The sequence below is a fragment of the Ailuropoda melanoleuca genome, chromosome 6 (genome assembly GCF_002007445.2).
Source record: "Ailuropoda melanoleuca isolate Jingjing chromosome 6, ASM200744v2, whole genome shotgun sequence".
NCBI classification, from domain to species: Eukaryota; Metazoa; Chordata; class Mammalia; order Carnivora; family Ursidae; genus Ailuropoda; species Ailuropoda melanoleuca.
This window is the reverse complement of record NC_048223.1, coordinates 37,719,993-37,743,348: the sequence shown is the minus strand read 5'-3', so window position 1 is coordinate 37,743,348 and position 23,356 is coordinate 37,719,993. Positions and strand designations below refer to the sequence as shown.

Sequence of the window (23,356 nt, the reverse complement as noted above, 5' to 3'; positions counted from 1 at the left end):
CTCTTGGGGCAGGTACTGTTTAAAACTGCCAGTTGAACTCAGGGCTCCAGAGTGGTCTGCACTTCTTGCTGCCTGACAACTCTGACACCATCCTCACTCAGGCTGGGCTTCCCCAGGAGTCTCCTGGTGGCTTTCTTCTCGAAGAGAGTGTGTGATATGGAACCGACTTCTTTTTGTGTGATTTAAAATGTCAAAGTAAATTTTAAATCAAGGAAAAGCATTAAGCAGGCAGTTATAAAGATGAAAAGCTTCCAAAATGATTACGCTTGGTGAATTGGATAATTCGGTCTGTCTGTGATTGTATACTTTAACATTTTAGAAAAATCTGATAGGTGAACATGTTGGCATGCCCATGCTCTGCCTGGAGCAGAGCAGTGGTTGTGGTCCTCAGCTCAGTTTCTAGTAACTGTGAGTTGTTTCTGTCCTCTCTTCAGTTGTCTGAGGGATATATTGGGTCAGATTCTACAGTGAGATGGGATGTTACAGGACTAAAGTGGTGTTTGAAAAGTATTCACCACAGTACTTGGCACACACTGAAGGCTGAATCTGTTCCCTTTTCCTGACCTGCCCCATCTTAATTCAGATTCTCCCAGAAGCAGAGCTGAGTCAAGGATTTGGTGCATGTGGTTGATTCAAGGCTGTGATCAATATGAAGAAGCACCAGTAGGAAAGTAAGACAGGAAGGGAAGGAAGCTGTGTCAGTCAGGGTTCTGCAGAGAAACAGAACCAATTGGATGTGTGTATATTGATATTTTGAAGGCAGCCTGAAGACAGAATTCCTTCTTTGGGGGTGACTTTAGTCTTTTTCCCATAAGGCCTTTAAGTGATTAGATGAGGCCCACCCACATTATGAGGGTAATCTGCTTTATTCAAAGTCTACTGATTTAAACATAATCTCATTTAAAAATACCTTTGCAGGGGCACCTGGGTGGTGCAGTTGGTTAAGCAACTGACTCTTGGTTTTGGCTCAGGTCATGATCTCAGGGTGGTGAGATCAAGCCCCACGTTGGGCTCTGCTTTCATTGTGGAGTCTGCTTGAGATTCTCTCTGTCCTGCTTCTCCTCCTCCCGGCACCTCCCTGCTGTGCTCTCTCTCTCTAGAATGAATCGATAACTCTTTAAAAAAATAAAAATAAAAAATACCTGATATCCAGATTGGGTACTACAACCTAGTCAAGCTGACACAAAAAGTAACAGAAGCCAAACAGAAGGTGTGCTGTCCTTGATTCCTGCAGGGGAACCCTGCGAATCCATGCAGAGCACCCCTCCGAGTTACCCCACCCAAGGGATGAGGGAGCTGGGCTCCTGCAGGTTTGCAGGGATTTTGGTTCTCTGGCACTTCTGGTCTGCCATGCATGTGGGCAGAGCCACCAGAGAAAGCTGTCAGGAAAGGGGATGCGGGTACTGGCAGTTGCAAGCTGGGCTGGATAGCAGAGAAATGGTACAAGCCAAGAGGATATGGGTGGGTCACTGATCCTATCTGCTCTGTCCTCCCATGGTCATTTCTACCCCAGCTCTCTCTGAGCACAGATAGTTCATCACTGGCAAGAGGGTTCACACCCTCTGTTCTCCCCATGCCCACCTTCCCAAGAGGGGGGCAGCTCTTACACCTGGGAGGAAGGCCGGAGAGGGGGCCACTCAACAGCTACTGCTGCCATGTTGGGTTTGCCCAGACGTAGCCTGGCTTGTCTTCCAGCAATGCCCAGTTCTAGCTCTGGGCTGGCTAAATAGAACTTGGAACACAATCCATTTATACTTATCCTTTCTTACTGTTTGGCTGTTGCTCAGGGAAACTGTGATGAGTTGAAATTAAATGGGCCAGAGTTCAGTTCTGAATCCCTGCATGTGTTGGGTTCTGCCGTCTGGGCATTCAAAAAATGTAAAAATTACCCCAAGAACAAGTGTGGTAGGAATAGCCCTACACTGGAGGTTAGGAAAGTTCTAGACTCAGCTCTGTGGTGGATGGTCCTCTCGCCTGGAGCAAAGTCTGGTTCCCTTTTGGGGCCTCAGGTCCTCATCTGAAAAATGAAGGTTTTGAGCCAGATGGTCCCTAGATTGTCCCGAAGCTTTGACATTCTCTGTATCTGCCCCATTACCTGGTGTCGCCAAAGGAGTCGGTATGCAACTCTTGTCTGGGCTCCCATGTTTTCTCTGTCATGTTACTTTCCCACAGGCATTCTTTTCTTCTTCATTATATTGCCTTCGATTCTGCAGGTCTCAGGTCCCCCGGTGACCCAGCCTTGCCTTGGCAATCAGCTGTTTGCTGAAGTAAACAAGTTGGGGCAGACCGGCCCTTGCTGACCAGGAATCCGCCAGCTTGGCACGGCAAGATCCCTGAGATGGCAGAGGCCCAGGAAAACCATTAGATGCATCCAAAATACACCCTGTGGCAGCTGCAGAACGCCTGTCCTGGTCACTTTCCTCCCTCCTGGCTCGGACCTCTCCTGGTGGCTGATCCCTTTGATGTTATTAAAAGACAGAGCCATCCCCACTGTCCTGCTTCACATACTTAAATGTGGGCAGGTGTGGGCTGCTTTTTACCGGTGTAAGAGCCCCAGCTTCCAAGGGGCTGGTTCTTGGAGACAGGGTCATCTGTTTTCCCATGGCTCTGCAGCCTTGTCTGGTCATTTTGGGGACAGAATGTTCCCTTTCTCTCACTTTAAAAATGCCACATTCCCCTGAATCCACAAAGCAGTTAAAAAATAAAAAGGGTCCCGGGGCGCCTGGGTGGCACAGCGGTTAAGCGTCTGCCTTCGGCTCAGGGCGTGATCCTGGCGTTATGGGATTGAGCCCCACATCAGGCTCTTCCACTATGAGCCTGCTTCTTCCTCTCCCACTCCCCCTGCTTGTGTTCCCTCTCTCGCTGGCTATCTCTATCTCTGTCAAATAAATAAATAAAATCTTTAAAAAAAAAATATAAAGGGTCCCAGAGGGCTGATCTCTGCTATGGTACAGAAAAGCAGTGAAATAGGTCTATTAACACGAACGCCCTATTTGCCTAATGAAGCACATTGTTGTAGGGTGACTGATGACTCTGAAACTATGAAAGTCAGACCTTTTGTGTTTATCCAGTGTGCATCCTGTATTGTGACTTTATTTTTAAGTTTCAGATTGTGTTCTGGTAGGTTCTGCCGTGTGACATTATGCGTTCAGGAATAGGCGAGGAGTTTTTCTCTTCAGAAGTGCAGCTCAGTACGCCTGAGCACAGGCTCCACAGTGCTCATGATGCTGTTGAAACGACAGGCACTGTAATATACATGATCCGTGTACTCGGCTCCTGGGGAACAAAGGCAGCTTCAGCCTCGGTCTGAGTTTCCGTGAGTGTAAGCACCGCGAGGGCAGAGCTGCCCTACGCCCTGTGCCTGGAACAGTGCCTGGCACATAGTTGGTGCTGGGGGGACCTGATGACACATGGTCCAAGGGATGTTGCGGTCCTAGAACACAAGTCAACATCTGAGAGTTATCGGGTAATTGCTCCCTTGTGTTGGGCATATATCCCATTGCTTTATAGGAATCCGGATTATGTGCAGCCATGATAATTTCTGCAGCTTCTCGGAATATCCTGTAGGTTCACATGGGTGTCTTCTTTTCAGGACGCCAGCAGTGCTGGTGGGTACAGCTAGTTATTGATGTGTATATTGGTGACTCAGCTGGTAACTCACGGGGTTTAAGACGGGGAGAGCCATCATGTGTGATACACAGAGCATCGCTGGGAAGGCAGGGGGCGGCCTGATTGTCTCTTGATTCTGTGAGGATGCAGGCTTCATGCTTCTCTCCAAGAAGGTGTTGGCTTGGACTGCAGCCCTCAGTTGCAGTGGGGAGGCAGGTAGCATATGAAGTGTGCTTGTGAGCCTGGGAGGGGGGCGCGCAGGTGGCCTTGTCTCCACACGAGTCCTCGATGACGTCTTGACTTTATTTATTGACAGGTCTCAATTACGTTCTGACGGCTGATGTGGCCAAAAAGGCAAAGGGCCAGTTGCCCAGGGTCTACTTTGTGTTGCTGGGAGAGTCCGTGGGTCAGATCACAGAGAAGCTACAGCTGGACCACAGGGAGGAGACGTGTCATCACTACGTGGCCCACGTGAAGGTCAGTCCTCCTTTTTCTTCTCCAGCTTTGATTTCTGTGGATATTCATTTAGAAGTAGTGGAATCTACTTTCGTTGTGTGTTATGTATGCTCTGACTTCTAACATTTTATTTCACAAGGAGGAGAACATTCATTTCTTCTTTTCAAGTTGGAGTCTGACAGCCCTTTTATTTATCTTACTGTGCTGGTCTCAGCCTCTGAGGGGAGTTATGGTGGGCCAGGAGACCAGTGACACTCCCTGGCCTTGACTTGTCCTTTTGAGAGGCTTCTCATCCTCTTCCCTCTTTGCAGCTCTGTGGTCTTCTCAGAGGAGAGCCATAGAAGTACACATATCTGGGTCTGTGGTGATGCTGGATCATACTGTACCTGATGGCTTTCTCAGCGGTCCACTACATATTAGCTCATAGTCATGATTAAGGCATTTTAAAACTAGTAGGGCTTGGTTTTTATCCTTTGATTACTTTCTGTTTATTTTAGGAGTGCTTTTTTTGGCCTCTTTTCCCTCTCACTCTAAATAAATTTTCAAATTTTTTCCCCTCTTGAGATTGTTTGTTAAATACGCTTAGCTGCTAATTCAGGAGGCCAGGCTTTGATTAGCTACAGAGTGGCCCTTGTATAGACAGATGCTGGCAGGGTGGGAGTCCTGGTGGTGCCCAATGTTGCCAGAATGGCCAGGCATCGACCTACGGGCAGAGAGCACAAGAGATAGAAGGACCCACATGAACCCGCCACATGGTGCGTAAAGTGAATGTGGCTTTTGGAGTCACACAGACCTGGCGTGTGTCCAGCTGGATGAGTGCTTTGACCTCTGTGTGTCTTAGTTTCTGCATCTCTAAAATGGGCACATATACTGAAAGGACCTTGCAGGGAGTCTGACCCCCAGCAGGCACTCAGCATTATCATCTGTTTGGGCCATATGTAATTGCCGGTATTCTAACATTCTTGCCTTAGGAAAATGGTGTTTTCATGTAGCTCAACCTAATATTAGCCACTGGCTTTCTGGATGATAGTAAAAATAGTCTACAGATTAGAATCTCATTCCGTTATTGAGTTGTTAGTGCCAGAGCAGGAGAGTAACAGCTGCTTCTTGATGCTTCTGGATTGTATATAGAGAAATGCCCCCCACATCCATGGCACTTGGTCTGGCCTAGAGCCCATGAGTCCATGCCCCCGAGATGCTTTTCAGTGGGGCTGGGCTATGTCTCTTGCCAGGATTCATGCTGGGGCCTGCCCAGACCAGCTGCCCTATGGCCCAGTGAAGGCCATTTATAAAGTGGCTCATGCATCTGTTAAGCCAACCAGCCACTCACATCTCTAGGTCTTAGATTACATTGGCTCCTGGCTACCCTTGGGACAGGCTCACATCTGAATACTGCAAGATGTTTAAGTGCCTGTGCTTGGGGTCTCCAAACTCCCCAGAGGTGGGGCATCTTCCCTCAGGCTTCCTCATGCTGGGTCTCTTCTACAGATGCTTTCCTTGGGCTCTTGGTGACTTTTTGCTTTGGCTGGGGGGTTGTCCTGCATGTCATGGCCTCAAGACAGGGCCCCAAAGAGCCTGCAGGCCTTTGCAGAGTGCACTCAGGGAATAGCAATAATGAGGTGCCAGCCAGAGGTGGGGCTGTTTCTGAGGGTAAACAGGGGAAGAGCAGGGCTGCCCAAGGCTGTCGGTCCTGCTACTTCCTAATAGCCTGGGCTGCCAGAGTTCACCACATAAACATAAGGGTTTCCTCATTAAACCCAAAAGTCAGCTAAACAGCGAATAATTTTTTTTTTGTTAAGTGTAGCCCATAGAGTGCATGGGATATACTTACACTAAAAATGATTCGTTGTTTATCTGAAATTCAGATTTAACTGGGCATCCCGTTGGAAGATTCAACCTTCCCGGTACCCTTCACCCCACAGTTTGGCACTTCTCCATTTGATCAAAACGTGATTGACAGGGGTTCCCTTCCCCTGGGTGAGCCACACAGCCCCCAAAGAGGCCAAGTGGGAACACGGACTCTGGAGCCTTTGGGGCAGCTGGTCCCCCACAAATCCCCATGCCCGTGCTCTCTCCTTGGTGCCTGGGATGCCAGGAGATCTGTGCTCACTGGCCCTGAGAGCCCTTCTCTGAGGGTGAGTCTGTGGGAGCCTCCCCCAGGGAGTTTTTAAAGCTAATCACTGGACACCAGTTGTGCTAGAGTAAAATTCTGGAGTGGCTTGCCAAGATGGCGATGTGAGCACAGCCTTGGAGCAGATGACAGAATTCCTAAATGGACACCTGTAGGATAAGGTCAGGGATGTGTTTCTCCAAGGAGACAGTGAGTTGTACCTAAATACACAGACAAGAAGGATGTGTGAAGGCACCAAGAGTACAGTACTTTCATACTTGGATGTATTTCTCCGTGAGCTTTCTTGGTTCTTCCATGATATGATGTGTCCCATTCCATGATGTTGGTGATTTTTCACCAGCATGTGAGATAAACTTGTACAGTTATAGATTTCATTGTAAAGAGTTCTTTCAATATTTAAGTGTTATTTCCTTTTACCTCTGTGTCAGCTTGTAGAACACAAAAAGAATAAAAAAAGAAAAAAAATTCTAAAACCACAAAAGAACCAGGGCTGTCAAGAAGAGAGATCGAGGTGGTGGTCACAAGATTTTAGAGGTGAGGGCAGCTCAGGAGCGCAGAGCGAGCACACACCTCTCTGGGATGATTTGGGTCATCTCGGGGAAGAGCCAGAGAGCAGTCCAGTACATCGGACCTAGAGAAGTTTGGATGTGATTAGTACTTGGCTCTTTCCTCATACAAGGACATGGGGGTGGTGGGATGCACCAAGAAGGCCCAGGCTTCTGTGGCCCTTATGGTTCAAGAGGCAGCAGCCCTGTTAAGTGGCGCTCTGGTGGCTGATCATTCACAGCCACCAGGAAAGTTTATTGCCCAGTTGTTGTCTGGGCTGTAGTGGAGGACGCTGGTGAATGGCAGAGGCAGCCAGTTTGCCCGTTAGTGTGAACACTCATGAGCTGGCTGACGGTACACGGTGTGGCCCAGTGGCCCAGCTGGCCAAGGAAGCAGCAGGCCTAGCCCTGGTGTGTGCTGTGTGGGAAAATAGCTGCGGGGGGGGGGGGGGGGGGGGGGCGTGGCCCTCATGGGAGTTGATACAGGCAATAAGGGTAGGGAGGGAGTGGCAGCGGGTGGCCTTCTGGAGTGGGGACGGGGGACCAGGAGCTGATCCTCTGGGCATGAGGGCATGGTGTAGCCTCTGCTGCAAGGGGCCTTCTCGATGGGCTGGCTCTTGGATTTGTAGATGGTGAAGGAAGTTAAATAAAGGCACTCCAGCTTACCGCCGCCATATGGCCAGCAGACTGTGAGGCAGGCACGAGGGGCTGGGTGTGTTTTGTTTAGGCTATCTTTAGGTATTTTTTTTTCTTTTTTGCTTTAAACCTATTCCAATCTTTTTTTTTTTTTCTCTCTCTCTCTCTCTTCCTCCTTTTCCCTAGAAGTTTTCTTTCCATATATGGTGGTAAGCATCTCTACTGTAGAACACTGTTTGAGCTAACACCTGCCTCCCAGGCTAGCTGTGTTGTCCCACACTTTGTTCCCTTCTCAGCCCTGCTGGGGCCTTCAGGACACACAGATTATCGTGATAAGCCCCATCCTCCTGGGGATGCCGGGTCCATTCTCAAGGGCTCACTGTGGCCCCCAGAGCTGAGGCAGGCCAGGCTACTTCCCTGGCCTTTCTGCCTCAGGGTCCACGTGCCTCAGCTTATCTCCCCTCCTCTCCCAGACCACCACAGTTTTGGGGATCGGCTCCCTCCTACTAGTGAAGTGGACTGGAGGCGTCTCGGGGGTCTTCCCAGTCACAGGTGAAAGCCCTTACATGGCCACTCAGCCTCAGGGCTCTCCACAAGCTGGCCCAGCTCACACTTCTAGCCTCATCTTCCACATGACATCACACATGCCCTGGGCTCTTGTCAAGGTGAATGGACTCCTTTTCTTCTGGAAGGTGCCTCGTGTGGTTCCGAACCTTAGTTCTCGGGCTCATCCCAGTGTCTCTGGCACCTCAGTGATCAGAGGCCCGGTTTTTGTCAGATCCATGAAAAACCACATACCCCTACATGGTTTTTGCTTTTTTTTTTAATATATATCTTAGACACACACCTTCTGTGGTATCTTATTTCATATTTTTTCTTTAAATCAGTTGACTTTTTGCCTCAAATAAAATAATTTGAAACAGAAATTTTCTGCCTTCCTGTACGCAGAAAACCAATTATTATATACCAAACAGAAAGTAACTATAAAAGTAAATACATTGAAGACACAACAATGTCATCAAACCCTAACTGGATTTCATCGTTTGCCAAAGTCTGTGAAGAAGCCGCCCACTCTTCCTGTGTGTGAGAAGGGGAAATTACGGAGTGCTAGGGAAGGGTCAAGGACATACTGGCAACCATACCGAGCTTTCCCCCGATGCAATCAGAAGGACTGGAAGGGTACTGACCGGGGAATAACTTTCCAAATATGTGGGCCCTGATACAATGCCATGGAAAACCATGTCCTGAGCCCTGTCTGGGAAGGCTTGGCCGTGCTTTGCTTTGATGGGATACACCTCACCCCTCTTGCCTGCTGAAGGATGTCCATTCAAGGCCTCGTCAGTCCGTAGCTGGCCATTGTCATGGGCCCATGGGATGCTGCCGTCAACCGCCTATCTCCTGGGAGCTTCCTCCATACTGCCTCTTTTCTTTGGGGATGATAGGCACAAAACAAATGCTTGTCCAACCAAGCCTTGCTGAAGCAAGTCATTGGTCTGCTGGAGTGAGGGGTCCCAGGGAGTATCTGGTCAGGGTGGGGCTTGCCCACTGACCTGGGAACCTGCTGCTGGGAGGTGGCGGGGAAGAGTCGCGGGCGCGTGGCCCAAGCTGAAGACTGAATAAGCATGACCTGTCATTGCTCCGTTGTTTTCGGCTCTGTGCGTGTTTACCGGGGTAACAACCATGCTCCGGCCTCGAGGCCTGCACGGTGCCTCAGGAAGCAGGCCCTTGTAAGCCGGATGCTTGTGCGTGCTGGGCAGGTGAGGGCCTCTTCAGGAGCTGGGGATCAGGGCAGCAGCCCAAGGCTCTACGGGGAGGTTGGGGAGAAGCCCAGGCACAGCCGAGCGTGGCGTTGGTGACGTCATTCCCAGCTCTGAGGATCAGCCACCCCTCTAGAGGCCTTCAGAAAACTTTCAGTGAGCAAAGCCATGTGTCAGACACTGTCAAAAGAGCCAAGAACAAGGATTAATGTAACAAGGGGGAAAAAAGCCCCCACCCCACACCAGACAAGGGAATATGAATGCGCACTGGCTTTCCTGAGTGGCTGCAGATGTTCACTCGGTTGTGCTTTTATGTTGCCGGAGGGTCTTTCAAGGGGGTTCCAACCTAAGGTACTGCAGCTCCATTGTTGCTGTGGGGCAGATGGTCAGCCCGGCCTGGCAGAGGGCAGGGCTTCTCAGGCCACCAGGGCTCCTCAGAGGTCACGCCTTGGGCTCTGCCCAGGTGGTCCAGTCTGTTTCTGTTTTCACATCCAACGAGGTGCCTTCGGACCAAGCTCTGCTCACGTGAGAGCCTGTGAGTTTGCAGGGCCTTTGGCTTTACTGAATGTGGTGGTCAGATGTCAGAGGCTTGTTTTCTAAGTTTATGAAGCACATAGTTAAGGGAATCAAGTTGGAGTGTGTAAGAACTCCATGAGGAAGGGGAAAAAGGAAAACAGCAAAATTCCTTTTTTTATCTGGAAAATTCCTTGTTACCTTGTTAAACCTTTTGCTCATCTTGATAAGTCAAAGAAATAGCTAAAAAAAGTTTAAGATTTGGGGAAAAGGGATGCAGACCCTAGACGGAGGAAGTCATCTTAAAATTTATTTATTTGAATTGGTAGTATATGTACATAGTAAAAAAAAATTTTTTTTAACTATATTAAAAGGTATACAGAGAAAGGACATCTCTCAGCCACTCTATTTCTCCTTCAGAGGCAACCATAATTCCAGTTTCTTGTGTGTCTTTCAAGAGCTGGTCAATAGACACACAAAGTTGCGTGTGTATATCCCCTTTCTACATGGATGGCAGCATGCCGTGACACACAGTGGTGCAGCTTACTTTTTTCTTCTAGAATGTCCAATAAGATGGACAGACAGACTTTGGTAAATCCGTACAATGAACTACCGATGTACACAATCACATGTACACACACGTGTGTATAACGTGTGATAATGTATACATGCAGGTATGCAGTAACATGACGAATCTCAAAAGCATGATGCTAAGTGAAAGAAATCAGACATAGAGAACTACTAGTGGTATAGTGGTTCCATCTATACGACCTTGTGGAAAAGGCCAACTACAGAGCCAAAAAGCAGATCAGTGGCTTTTGGGGGCCAGGGATGGGGAGGAGATGGGGATGATTAACTGTGTAGAGGCAAGAGGGAGCTTTTCAGGGTGATGAGAATATTCCAGATCGTGATCGTAGTGATGGTTATACGACTGAATGCACTTATTGAGGAGCTGGAGGCTGGCCTCTGGAGACCGGGTTCTAGAGACCGTGCTTGGAGTCAGCCCCCAGAGCGTGGTTACTTTGCCTGCCTCCTCCAGGAGACCATGTTGTGCATAGCTGGAGTGCAAACTGAGGAGGGATCACGAATTCAGGGGGTGTAGTGGATGTTCCACATGGGTGTTGATATCCTCTGTGAGCACCGTGTGGCCATTGATTTCTTTGCTGGGCGGAATGAAGTCTTCGGCATTTGAACATTGCCACAGGAGACCTTATGATTAGTAAAGGAAGGCACAATAATTCTAATACAGTAGCTTTGCCCACTTCACTTTTTTTTTAGGATTATTTATTTTTGAGAGAGAGAGTGCATGCACGAGTGGGGGAGGGGCAGAAGGAGAAGCAGGCTCCCTGCTGAGCAAGAAGCCTGACATGGAACTCAATCCCAGGACCCTGAGACCATGACCTGAGCCAAAGGCAGACAGTTAACCAACTGAGCCACCTAGGTGCCCCACCTTTTTTTTTTTTTTTTCCTGGAAATAAGGCTGATATAAATACAGGGCCATGGCATTGACAATAATGGTTTTATCATAGGCTTTTTTGTACTTTGTTTGAGACAAGCCTTATAGCAATTTGTGAGTGAAATTTTCATTTTAAGAGACAGCTTTCTATTCATACTTATGTGCTCTGAGTTTAGTATGTTGTTGATGCCCTTATAACACTAATATTCTTTTGAAGTCACACATGATAATGTGTTCTGTTTTACTGCTTTTGTCCCTGTATTTGAGATATGATTTTATTTTATTTTTTTTTAAGATTTTATTTATTTATTCGACAGAGATAGAGACAGCCAGCGAGAGAGGGAACACAAGCAGGGGGAGTGGGAGAGGAAGAAGCAGGCTCATAGCCGAAGAGCCTGATGTGGGGCTCGATCCCATAACGCCGAGATCATGCCCTGAGCCGAAGGCAGATGCTTAACCGCTGTGTTACCCAGACGCCCCTGAGATATGATTTTAAAGGATTACAAGGATTTTCTTTACCCCTCAAGCCTAAAGCTTACATGTTTATTATAAGAATGACTTCCTTCAAAGTAATCATCTTTCAGTAATTCCTGTTTTGGAATTTCCTTCATGGTTTATTCACTTTTTTAAAAATTAAGACATAATTGACATATAACATTAGATTAGTTTCAGGTGTGCATAGCAATTTGCTCTACGTATGCATTGCAGACTGTCCACTACGATAAGTCTAGTTACCATCTGTCACCACACAGAGTTACAAATCAAGATTTACTCTCTCAGCAACTTTCAAATATTATTAACTATAGTATAAGCTGTACATTATACCCCCAAGACGTATTTATTTTAAAACTGGAAGTTTGTACCTTTTGACCCCCTTCACCCATTTCGCCCCCCACCCTCCATCTCTAGCAGTCATCAATCTGTTCTTTATCTGGGAGTTGTGTTTGTTTTGGATTCCACATATAAGTGAGATCATAAGGTATTCGTCTTTCTCTGGCTGACTTGTTGCACTTAGCACAATGCCTTCAAGGTCCATGCATGTTGTTGCAAATGGCAGGATTTCCCTCTTTTTTATGGCTGAATAATATTCTTGTGTGTGCGTGTGTGTATGTGTGTGTGTACACGCGCCTGTGTACATGCACCACATCTTTATTCATTCACTCATCACTGGACACTTAGGTTGCTTCTGTATCTTGGTGTTGTAAATAATGCTACGATGAACATGGGAGTGCAGATAATCTTTTCAAATTAGTGTTTTTGTTTTCTACGGGTGAATACCCAGGATTGGAATTACTGGATCATATGGTAGTTCTGTGTTTTTAAATGCTCACTTTTAATTAATGGTAAACTTTTGGAGTTCATTTGAATTTAAAAAGCAGCAGGATTTCTCTGTGATCCTCTCTAGTAGATAATAGTCTATTTGGGAAAAAGTGAGGTGTGATAATATGGAAATTAGTAAGGAATTTGGTAAGTAACCCCCCTTGGAAGATGATTCTTACTAAAAGAACTCCCATGATAACGGAAGCCGCAAACTTGAATCGAGCATTTATTTAGTTCATGGCAGTCTTTGTCCATTACGACTTTTGCCCTTCTTTTCTCCTCATACTAACATGAGAGGTAGTTACTCTTGTTGGCCTTCCTCAGGGGATTTAGAAGACAAGGCACAGAGGAGTGAAGGAACTTGCTCAGGATCCTCCAGCTGACAAGGAGCAGAGGTGAGATTCGAACCCAGCAAGTGTGGTTTCCAAGGCTGGGCTCTTTACCAGCGCACCATAACCCCTCTCATAAGCGTAAGCCACAACGAACGGAGTACTCGCGTGCCAGGTACTCTTTAAGGGGTTTGCACGGATAAAGAGGGTATATAACTTGCCCAACATTGCAGAACTAGCAAGAGCCTTTATTGGGATGAGCATGTGGCCACCATAGGTGGGTCACCACAGGTGGCCACTGTTGATGAGCACATCAGGGAGCAATAGTGTGCTGCTGGCAGTGTGTAACAACCAGCTCTCGGGAGGGGAGCTGACCTGGAGCATTTTGCTAGTCTCCCTGGTATGACTATTCCCACCATGGCTGATTTCATCCTATCAATGTGACGTCACTGGATGTGGCATTAGGAAGAAATGTCCCGTAGCGTTCCGTTGTATAGTATTTCCATACCATACATGAGAGACTATGCCAGATCTGATAACCTTAAGAACATGGATAACAGTAAGGCATAATTAAATAACTAGGAAGTGATGAGTTTGAGTATTTATTACCTACCTTAACTTAATATAATTCATTTGATTATAAGCTTATGCAATTTAGTAATGTCTTTTATCACCACTTTCTGAAAATTGAACAGTTGGCTCTTGCAAGCCTACTGCAGAACGTTCCACTGGCCGTGACCACCGTGTCTGCTGTGTTTGTCTCTAAGTCAATCATATCACTCACGTCCTGCCTTACACACAGTTGTTTGATTATCAGCGTCTTTCATTCTTGTTTCCTGTGGGGTTTTTTTATGTTGACAAATAATGGGAAAGTTAAATTTGTGGGGTTAGTATAACCACCAGACTACAGCTTTTATATTTGTCCATTTGGTTCAGAGGCACTCTGCATTTTGATTGAAATTTTTAGATGATTTAATAGTTTCCAGTTAAAATAATGAAAAAGATTTTATTTTAATTTATCGAGGTAGCCATTCCTTACTCCCTATCCTATATGCATGTTGGGATCCTGTTCAGCAACCCCTCTATACACCAAAGAGTAATGGGCTGATTGTTGAGTTGTCTTGGAGGAGGGAAGGGGCCTGGTGAAGGGGAGATTACTTCCCTTAGGCCAGTTTAAACCCTAGCAATCCCCCTATCTCTGGAGACTGAGTTTGGCCCAGTCCTGATTAGTGGAGGGTAGGCTGATGACTCCACGAGGCTTTCTTCCACCCCTTGGTCTTCTTGCTTGGTGATTTGATCAAGTAGAACCTTTGGGCTGGTCTTGCCCTTTTCTTACCAATTGCATTAATCAGAAGCACCATATCAAGGTGGCCCAAACTGTACTATTCTGCTTTTCTTTGTTGTCTTCACTCCCTCCTGAGGCCTCCAATCCCAAAGCCATCTGGAGGGTTCTCTGGCCTAATAAGTGAGCTCCACATGAATCAAGAAGCATCAGGCCTGAGAACCACCCTTCGTGTAGTGGCTGGTCCACCAGACCATACAATCCTTGTTGTCTCTTCCCAAGTGGAGCATTTGTGTCTGAGACATGTCCAGCTCCATGTGGAGGACCCACAGTGGCCTCTGAATGAAGGTGGATAGGCCAAGTGGACCCAGCCACAGTGTCTTGCTGCAAAGGCAGCGGACCATGGGACCAGCTTGCTGGGCACCCAGTGCTGTCTCCGAAGCTGGCTGCAGGCCCAGGTTGATAATGAGAGTCCTGTGTGTGGGTGGGAGCTGCAATAAGGGGAAGTGGGGGAAGAGAGCTCCCTTTGTGCTGTGCTGCACGTCAAGATAGGCTGTGGATAAAGACATCTGTCAGAGGGGGATGACTCTTATCTGGGTAAGGGTCGCAGTGGGGGGCTGGTCCAGAGAATTCTTCTGAGGAAAATTCCACGCCAGCTAAGGATTTGAAGGAGATGACTATAATAATAGGCTCACTTGCTTCACCATGTCTCCTCTGCTCCCTGGAGCTGAGGCGAGTTTCATCTCCTGGGAGGTAAGACTTCGATTGGGTCATTAGTGGGGCTTCCAGTACCATGACCTCTGCAAGGAGCCCCCAGTCCTCCCTGCATTCTGAATTCAGCATGATACCCTTGGCTTTCACAGACATTCATTCAGCCACCAGGAGTGGAGACCTGGCCTACAGGGGCTTAAGCACATCAGTTGACCTTTCCCCACGTTAGAAGATTTCTTTCTTGGGGCGCCTGGGTGGCACAGCGGTTAAGCGTCTGCCTTCGGCTCAGGGCGTGATCCCGCGTTATGGGATCGAGCCCCACATCAGGCTCCTCCGCTATGAGCCTGCTTCTTCCTCTCCCACTCCCCCTGCTGTGTTCCCTCTCTCGCTGGCTGTCTCTATCTCTGTCGAATAAATAAAAAAAAAAAAAAGAAAGAAATCTTTTCAATAAATTAAAAAATCTTTCAATAAATTAAAAAAAAAGAAAGAAATCTTTTCAATAAATTAAAAAATCTTTCAATAAATTAAAAAAAAAAGAAAGAAATCTTTTCTTTCNAAAAAGAAAGAAATCTTTTCAATAAATTAAAAAATCTTTCAATAAATTAAAAAAAAAGAAAGAAATCTTTTCTTTCTTTTTTTTTTATTTATTTGACAGAAACAGAGATAGCCAGCGAGAGAGGGAACACAGCAGGGGGAGTGGGAGAGGAAGAAGCAGGCTCATAGCGGAGGAGCCTGATGTGGGGCTCGATCCCATAACGCGGGATCACGCCCTGAGCCGAAGGCAGACGCTTAACCGCTGTGCCACCCAGGCGCCCCAGAAGATTTCTTATAGGAGGAAAAGAGGTGGCTATTTCAGAGGCTCAAGGATGCGATTCTCATGACCTTTCAGTTATCCAGGAAGTATGTAGTGAGTGCCTACCATGTCGGGGGCCACGTGGGCCCTCAGGTCCATCCGTGAGCAGACAGAAATCCATGCCCTCTGGGAGCCTACATGCCAGTGGAGAGAGACAGACAATAGATACAATAAAGGAGTAACTTACATTGTGTTAGGTGATGAGCACCCTGGAGAAAGAAAACAAATAGGGTTGGGAGGGCAGGGTGACCTTGCTGAGAAGGTGGGGTTTGGGCAGAGAGTAGGAGGTGGGCAGCTGTCAAGGTGGTTTCCTGCAGGAACCGATCAGACAGGGCCTGGGAATGTGAGACGTATTTGAAGAGGAATCAGGGGGGCTGTGGGAGAGAATGGGGGAGAGGAGTCCGAGTGGCAGTGGTGGGCTTGGGGCAGACCCCATCAGGCCCCATGGGCCATGGGGAGGACTTTGTGTTTACTCTGAGGGTCTGAGCAGAGCAGTGATGTGGTTTTACATTCTGCTTTGAAGTAAGGGCTCTTACTTCAAAAGGACCCTTCTTGCTGCTGTACTGAAATGGACTGTGGGAGATGGAATAGGAGCAGGACATGTCTAGGGGACTCTTCAAGCATTGGGGAAGAGAGCTTCATGGTTCTTCCTGGGATGATTGCAGTGGAGCTGGGGAGAAGTGGTTGCACTCTTCATTCATTTCGAAGGTGGATCTTGAGGTTTCAATGGTCAAGTGTCAGGGAATGAGACGTCCTAGGTGACGCCAAGATTTTCAGCCTGAGTAACTGGAAGCCGGGAGTTGTCAGTGGTGCTATCTTTGACTGGAATCGAAAGGTTGCAGGTGGACCAGGTTTTAAGTTCATATTTAGACACATTGAGTTAGAGGGGCCCATTAGATCGTGAAGTGGACATGTGTATACATGAATCTGCAGTTTGAGTAGTGGTCTCTGTTGGAGGTATAACTTTGGGAGTCAGCAGCAGATAGATTGTATTTAAAGATGGGGAGAGAGAGGAGGAGCAAAGACATTCCTAGAACATTAGGAGCACATTTTCCTCATGATCCCAGAATGGCTGCTGAGTTCCAGCTACTGTGTCTGCTTTCCATGAACAGAGAAGGGCAAAAGGTCTTGCCATCTGATCTGAGGCCCTTGTAAAGAGTCTCCAGTGACTTCTACCAACTCACTGACCAGATTTTTTTTTTTTAAGAATTTATTTATTTGAGACAGAGAGAGAGAGAGAGCACACAAGCAGCGGGGATGGGGAGGCAGAGGGAGAAGACTCCCCACTGAGCAGGGAGCCAGATGCAGGGTCTGATGAGATCATGGCCTGAGCTGAAGGCAGACACTTAACCGACTGAGCCACCCAGGTGCCCCTCACTGACCATATCTTAAGGGAGGTTGGGAGATGTCAGTTTTGGTTGGACATCCTACAAACTCTAACAGTGTAGAGCTTAACTGTCCGGTAGAACTTTCTGAGATGGAAATGTGCTATATCTGCACTGTCTAATATGGCGGCCACTAATCGACTATTGAGAACTTGAAATGGAGCTAGCATCACTGAGGAGTTAAATTTTTACTTTAAGTTTAAACTTAAATAATCATGTGTGGCTAGTAGCTACCATATTGGACCGTGCTGATACTGAAGTTTAATTATTACAGGAGGACAGATGCACACTGAGTAGGTAACTTGCAGATTCTGTGCCAGGAGGACATGGAGTCTTCACAGGGCATTGGTGACATAAGTCAAGCCTTATAAGCCAAATGGAAACATAAATTGCTGAGTTGAAATTAAATTGACTGTTTCACTTTGTACTTACATACAGTAATTAAACCTGAGTTTCAAGAATGCCATAGACCATAGTCTCTCCAGGGTTTTTTTTGGCACACACATGCATGCATGCATGTATACACATACACACACGTGCCTGTATCCACAAACATAGTGTCCGTAGGCCATATACCGCGGGGGGCGGGGAAGAGCATTTAGCACTGAGAAAATCGGAGGTTCTCCCTGAGTCAATCATTTAAGGAATGTCCCAATCTTGCATCTGATGTCTTCTGATTTCTTCTCTGTGGCATGAAACTATATACACAGTAGCAGTATAGAGGATAGAGATGCAATTGCTGGGTCCAAACGGAGAGCATTTTAAGGTTTAAGACACATTACAGAACTGCCTTATAGTTTATAAAGGCCCTCGTTCCTGATGCTCGTGCAAGTCCTGGCGGGAACGATTGCTTCTGAGCTCTGCATTGGTGCAACACAGGAGCTGAAGCACTTTCCCGAGTGGCCGGGCCAGGAGGGGGCAGGTCCGGCTGGTCCATTGTGGTCATGGGCCTTTATCGCCCAGCCTCTGTTTCCTTGGCTGAAAGTGAGAAGGAGAGTATTGACTCCATAGTAGGGGGCCAGGAGACATGGGGCCCCTTTTTCCTTCTCTAGCCCATAAATCAGTGACTCTACCTTGCTACCTCTCTGTTTGGAATGGGCCAAGACTTTTTTCATAGGTGTTCAGGGGATTTCTACTTTAATGATTAAAAGCAGATGGTGAAAAGAAACTAGAAAGTATGGCACAAATGAGAAGTCTATATGGGAAGAGAGGAGGGCAAATGGTAACACCACTGCCGCCTTCCTTCTCCTGAAGCTGGGCGAGTTAGAAAGGGAGAGTTAACATTCATGAGTCGGTTTACAAGGGCCTCTTAGACTTCAGTGTGCATGCCAGTCACCTGGGGACCGTGTGATGTGACAAGTGCAGACCTGATGCAGCAGGTCTGGGTGAAATTCTGACACGCTGCCCCAGCACGCCCATGCTGCTGATCCACAGATCACACTCTGAGAAGCAAGAGCTGGAACAAATCAGTACCAAGAGTTACAAGTAAAGGGGCACCTGGGTGGCTCAGTCGTTAAGCATCTGCCTTCGGCTCAGGGTGTGATCCCAGCGTTCTGGGATCGAGCCCCACATCAGGCTCCTCCGCTGGGAGCCTGCTTCTTCCTCTCCCACTCCCCCTGCTTGTGTCCCCCTCTTGCTGGCTGTCTCTCCCTGCCAAATAAATAAATAAAATCTTTAAAAAAAAAAAAAGAGTTACAAGCAAAGTCAAAGGGTGAAGACCATCTTCCGGCAGTTTCCCAGGCGTCAGAAAGCTGTGGGGGGCATCAGAGGGGCCAGCTGCCTCTCTCCTCATACTGCTGGGGAGTGTCCCCCATCAGTGAGGAGGGAACATAGTTCTGCTGGTAACACTCTGGCTTCGTTGAGACCATGTGTGACCCACTGGCTCACGCTGGTGCTTGGCGGTAGTAGAGGACATGTGCCCTTACAGGAGGGCGGGTGTGGGCTGCAGCGTCTTCTGCTCACCCACTGCCTGGTGCTTGAAGGATGGTGTTGCTAGCAGTCAGCTTACTGAGCATAGCTCTTCTGGCAGTTTTGTTTAACTTCACTGGAATGTTTTGGGTACAACCATGTCAGAAATGCATTTCTCTTCCCCAAAGACTAGGAACTTCTTGAAGTACAAACTCTTATTAAGCAGAATAATTAAAAAAATTTTTTTCTTTCCCTTTTCCTTGGGTCTGCTGTCTTGGAGCAAATAGAATGAGAAACAACTTAGTGTGGGTTCTTCCCACATTTGAGACAAAACGGTGGTCGCATGAATTTTCTGCCTAGGCTCCTGGACACCTCTGTTTATGAGGATGGGGAATTTGCTAGTTGGAGTGGATGTGGGTGGCGGAAAGGATGCTCTCACGTAACAGCCAGCCAGGGAAGCCCCCACACTGAATAACCCGCCCCTCCCAAGTGGCTGCCTGCAGATGGCTTTTAGGGTCTTCTCACAAGACAGATCTGGACCTACATCATTGTAGTTGGAATAATGGGGGCCCCAAAGAAAAGTCTGTCCATATGCATCCCACACGTTTTGTGTGAAGAGGGTAACAGGAAACTGCTTCTTTTTCTAAATGCTGCATTGGGGCTGTGCAAATAAAAAGAAGAAAATAAACAACAATGATAACCGTGATAATAACTACCTTTTATTGAACATTTACTGTGTGCTAAGTGTTTTACGTGTACATTTAGTCCTTATAAGAACCCAGTGACATATAATATTATACATAGAAGTACATGTATTATAATTTTATATACATATGTAGACAAAATAAGATCCCATTTTAGAGTTGTCAGATCTGACACTTGAGCATTTAATTTACTCAGGACTTCACAACTGGTCCACAGCAAAGTCTTGAGTTTGAATCCCATCTGGCAACTTACTAGTTCTGGGACCTTGGGCAAATTATGTCATCAAAACACTGGGGCCCATAAGAAATGGTTACTGTAATGGTGACAGCAGCTCATTCTGAGAAAGAGAAGGCCCTGGCTCTGGAAGGCCTGTCTCCAGGCGAATCTGCGCTTGGGTTCCCACATTGGTTGGAGAACTTGACTCATGGCTACACAAGCCTGTCCACATTTGATGTGGTCTGTCCAGGAGAGAGGCTTGGGGTGGGTCAGTAAGCCCGGAGCAGGGGAGCAGCTTGGGAAAATGGAGGCTCTCTGCCCTCTTTTTGGTCTTCCCAGTCTGTCTTTGGCCTCAGACATTTAGAGAATAAATGTCAGTTAATCCTCTTGAGGACCTCAAAGTCTGGTTCATGCATTCAGCCCACCAGTGTGTATGTTTTGGGTGCCAGGTGCTGCTGAGTGCAGGGGAACAGGGATGAAAAAGCCCCAGCCCCCTCTTGAGAAGCTCAGATTCTCACATCTGCATTTGGGTCGTGGTCTTATTTGGCCACTTGTCAGCTTTGCCTTTCTCACCCCATGTTCTCTGTTTTGAGTTCACTTTAAAGTGCATCACTGATGTGATGACCTACGTCCAGGTAGGTCTCTTGTGGCCCATGATGTGGGCCACTCCATTTGTTGAGCTCCCACCAGACAGTGCGGAGCCCCAGAGGGATGGCGCACAGTTGGACGCAGCCCCTGCCTCCAAAAGAACTCTTGCTGTGTGGAGGCATCTGTTCTGAAAGTGAGACTCGGCAAGTCAGGTAGCCCAGACCTGCTGGACTCCTTGCACTTGCTCTTGTTGCTCCCCTTCCACCTCCCCCCTGCAAAAACCAACCCTTTCCAGATCCAGCTGCAAGGCTTCCTCTCCAGGATGACTGCCCACTGCTTCCATTCCTCTCCTCACCCCCATTCCTCAGGTGGGCTGAGGACTTCTTCCCACTTGTTATTTGGTGTGCTAGTCTGCTCGGGCCATCATAACAAAATCCCACAGACCGGTGGCTTCAACAACAGCAATTTTATATCCCCAGTTCTGGAGGCCAGAAGTCCAAGATCAAGGTGTGGGCAGGGCTGGTTTCTTCGGAGGCCCGTCTCCTTGGGTGCAGATGCTACCTTCTCCTTGTGTTCTCCCTCTGTGCTTGTCTGTGTCCTCATCGCCTCTTATAAGGATACCAGTCATATTGGATTAAGGCTGAAGACCTCATTTTAACTTAATTACCCTGTTTCCAAATATGGCCTCACTCTGAGGTACTGGTGTGACACAATTGGAAGGACACAATTTTGCCTGAAACACTTTGGTACTTGCTGTTTGTCTCCTTTATTTAGGACAGGGAACTTAGGACATTGGGCACGGGTACCCTGGGCCGTGCCTAATACGGAGTAGGACCCCCTTGTCAAATGATTGACTAGGTTCCAGCATTATTTCTGCCTTACTCTCCATTTCAAAGGATGAGTAGGGTTCATGGACTGAAGTTCGAAGGAGAGATTTATTTATTTTTCCTGATGTAATGAATCAAACTTCTCTGACCCTGGAAAGAATTTGCTGGATGAAACCGCATGAACACATACACGAACAACATTACCATTTTGGGGTCATTTATTTAAAAAAAAATAAGAAATTGCTTTCTGGATAATCTCTCTCCTTGGCTATAAATGTAATACTGGGAGAAAGGCAGGGCCCAGCTATTCACCCCACAGTGTTGTTATGAGGATAAAATGAGACCTTGCTTGTAACGTGCTAAACCCAGGACTCTGGAAAATTCACAAACGCATTTGTAAGAGTCTTCTGTAAATCCATTGAGGTAAATCTAGGCAGGTGCCCTCATCATCTTTTTTTAGTCATTCGTAATTTTGCTTTTTATTTAATACCAAAGGCCCACCAGATGGTGATTGTGAAGTCACATGTGAACTCTACACCACATGCCTTCTCAGGTTACTTAACCTGGCTCAGAAGGAACTAGGGAGGGACCCAAACAATTTTGGAAAGTGGTCCAAGACTATACCATCCTTAAGGAAACCACAAAGAGCTATTGCCCTGTATAGAACGTCAGCCCTGTGGCTCACTGGGATGCCTGGTGGCAAGAAGTTGATTTAGGTGACAGGGAGTCATGCCTAGGCCCTAAGGCAGTGGTGGCTTTTTTACTTCTATCCAGGAAGAAGAGTTGTTCCCAGAGTGGAAAGTCTAGAGCAGTGCTGCCCAATAGAAATATAATGTAATTATAAATTTTCTAATTGCCATGTTGAAAAAGTTAAACAGATAAGATGAATTTTAATAACATATTTAACCCATTATGTCAAAAATACTATTATTTCAATATGTAGTCAAAAGAAAACATTAATGAAATATGTATTTTTATACTAGACTTTTGAAACTTAGTGTGTATTTTAGCCACGTTACGTGCTCACTAGGCACATGCGGGTAGTGGCCGCCTAATTGGACAGCTGCCATATTGGTCTAGAGTCAGACCTAATTGGGATTGCTGCAGGAGCCTGAGTGTGAATTCACATATGTGAACACATTTCCTTAATCAACTAATAGTAAAAGTACAGCTCCTATCCCTGAGGTTCTGAGAAACACTTTAATAGTGTGAAGGTTGCCCTCATGCTTCAAATAGGAAGCATGCTTCTGAATTTTCTGAGGTGTATTTTCTGGAGCCCAAGTATCCATAAACGTGGTGAGGGTCTGTGAAATCTTTTCGGCATTTCAGAAAGCCTGTGGGAGGCCCAGTGATTGCCATCCAGCTGCTGACAATGTCGGCTTCATTGCTTTGAGCTGGGGTGTTCGCCCAGCTTGCTGGTGACCCTGTGCTGCTTAGCTTTTGACAACATTGTCAGGCTTCCTGGGGTCACGCCGGAGGGCATGGGACCGAGGGAGTGGGTAAAGAAGCTCTTGGAGCTGGAGGGGCCCACGTTTCCGGTGTCAATGCTCTCACCCACGGCACAAAGACAGACCTTCCAGGGACTCATTTGTCAGCCCTGTGAATGCTCACAGGCCCCGGAGGGTACAAAAGGTGGATGAAGTAAGCCAGCATTATCACTGGTTAAGTGCTTCCTGATTTGAACTCAGGGTGTAAGCATTTCCCGTGTGCCACAAATAATGCTGTCCACCTGTGTGGAATGCCTGGGAAATGCAGCTTTGGCCGGCCTTCTCCTCTGCCCACAGCTGCTCTGCTGGTGGGGTTTCCCCTCTTCCCAGAGAGCCATGAATAGAGCACGGGGTGGGGGTGGCCATTGTAGGTGGGTGTGGGAGGGTTCCACCAGGTTTGGCAGCCCATCCAGCTCTGGATGGTGCATATTACCCGAAAGTCCTTCCTGACCCTGAACCAGAGTCCACCTTCATGTAATCACACCCTCCTCATAGTTCTGGGCCCGCCTGTGCAGCCATAGGCATTTGTCTCTCCCCGCAACTCCCTACTTCCTCTTTCCTCAGGGGCTCAGTGTCCCTGTTCCTTTGTGTCTCCAGTTTGTTATTGCACTAGTGAGATATCCATCCTGTTTTCATTCTTCT

General features: G+C 47.3%; 1 protein-coding gene across 1 annotated transcript in view; it reads left to right on the top strand.

Moving 5' to 3' along the window:
- The window catches only part of ITGA9 (integrin subunit alpha 9), a 332,075-nt gene that overhangs the window by 68,861 nt on the left and 239,858 nt on the right, over window positions 1-23,356 (top strand). Inside the window, exon 14 of the mRNA XM_034662244.1 lies at window positions 3,926-4,086. Coding sequence (XP_034518135.1) covers window positions 3,926-4,086 — 161 coding nt within the window. The remainder of the gene's footprint in view (window positions 1-3,925; window positions 4,087-23,356) is intronic.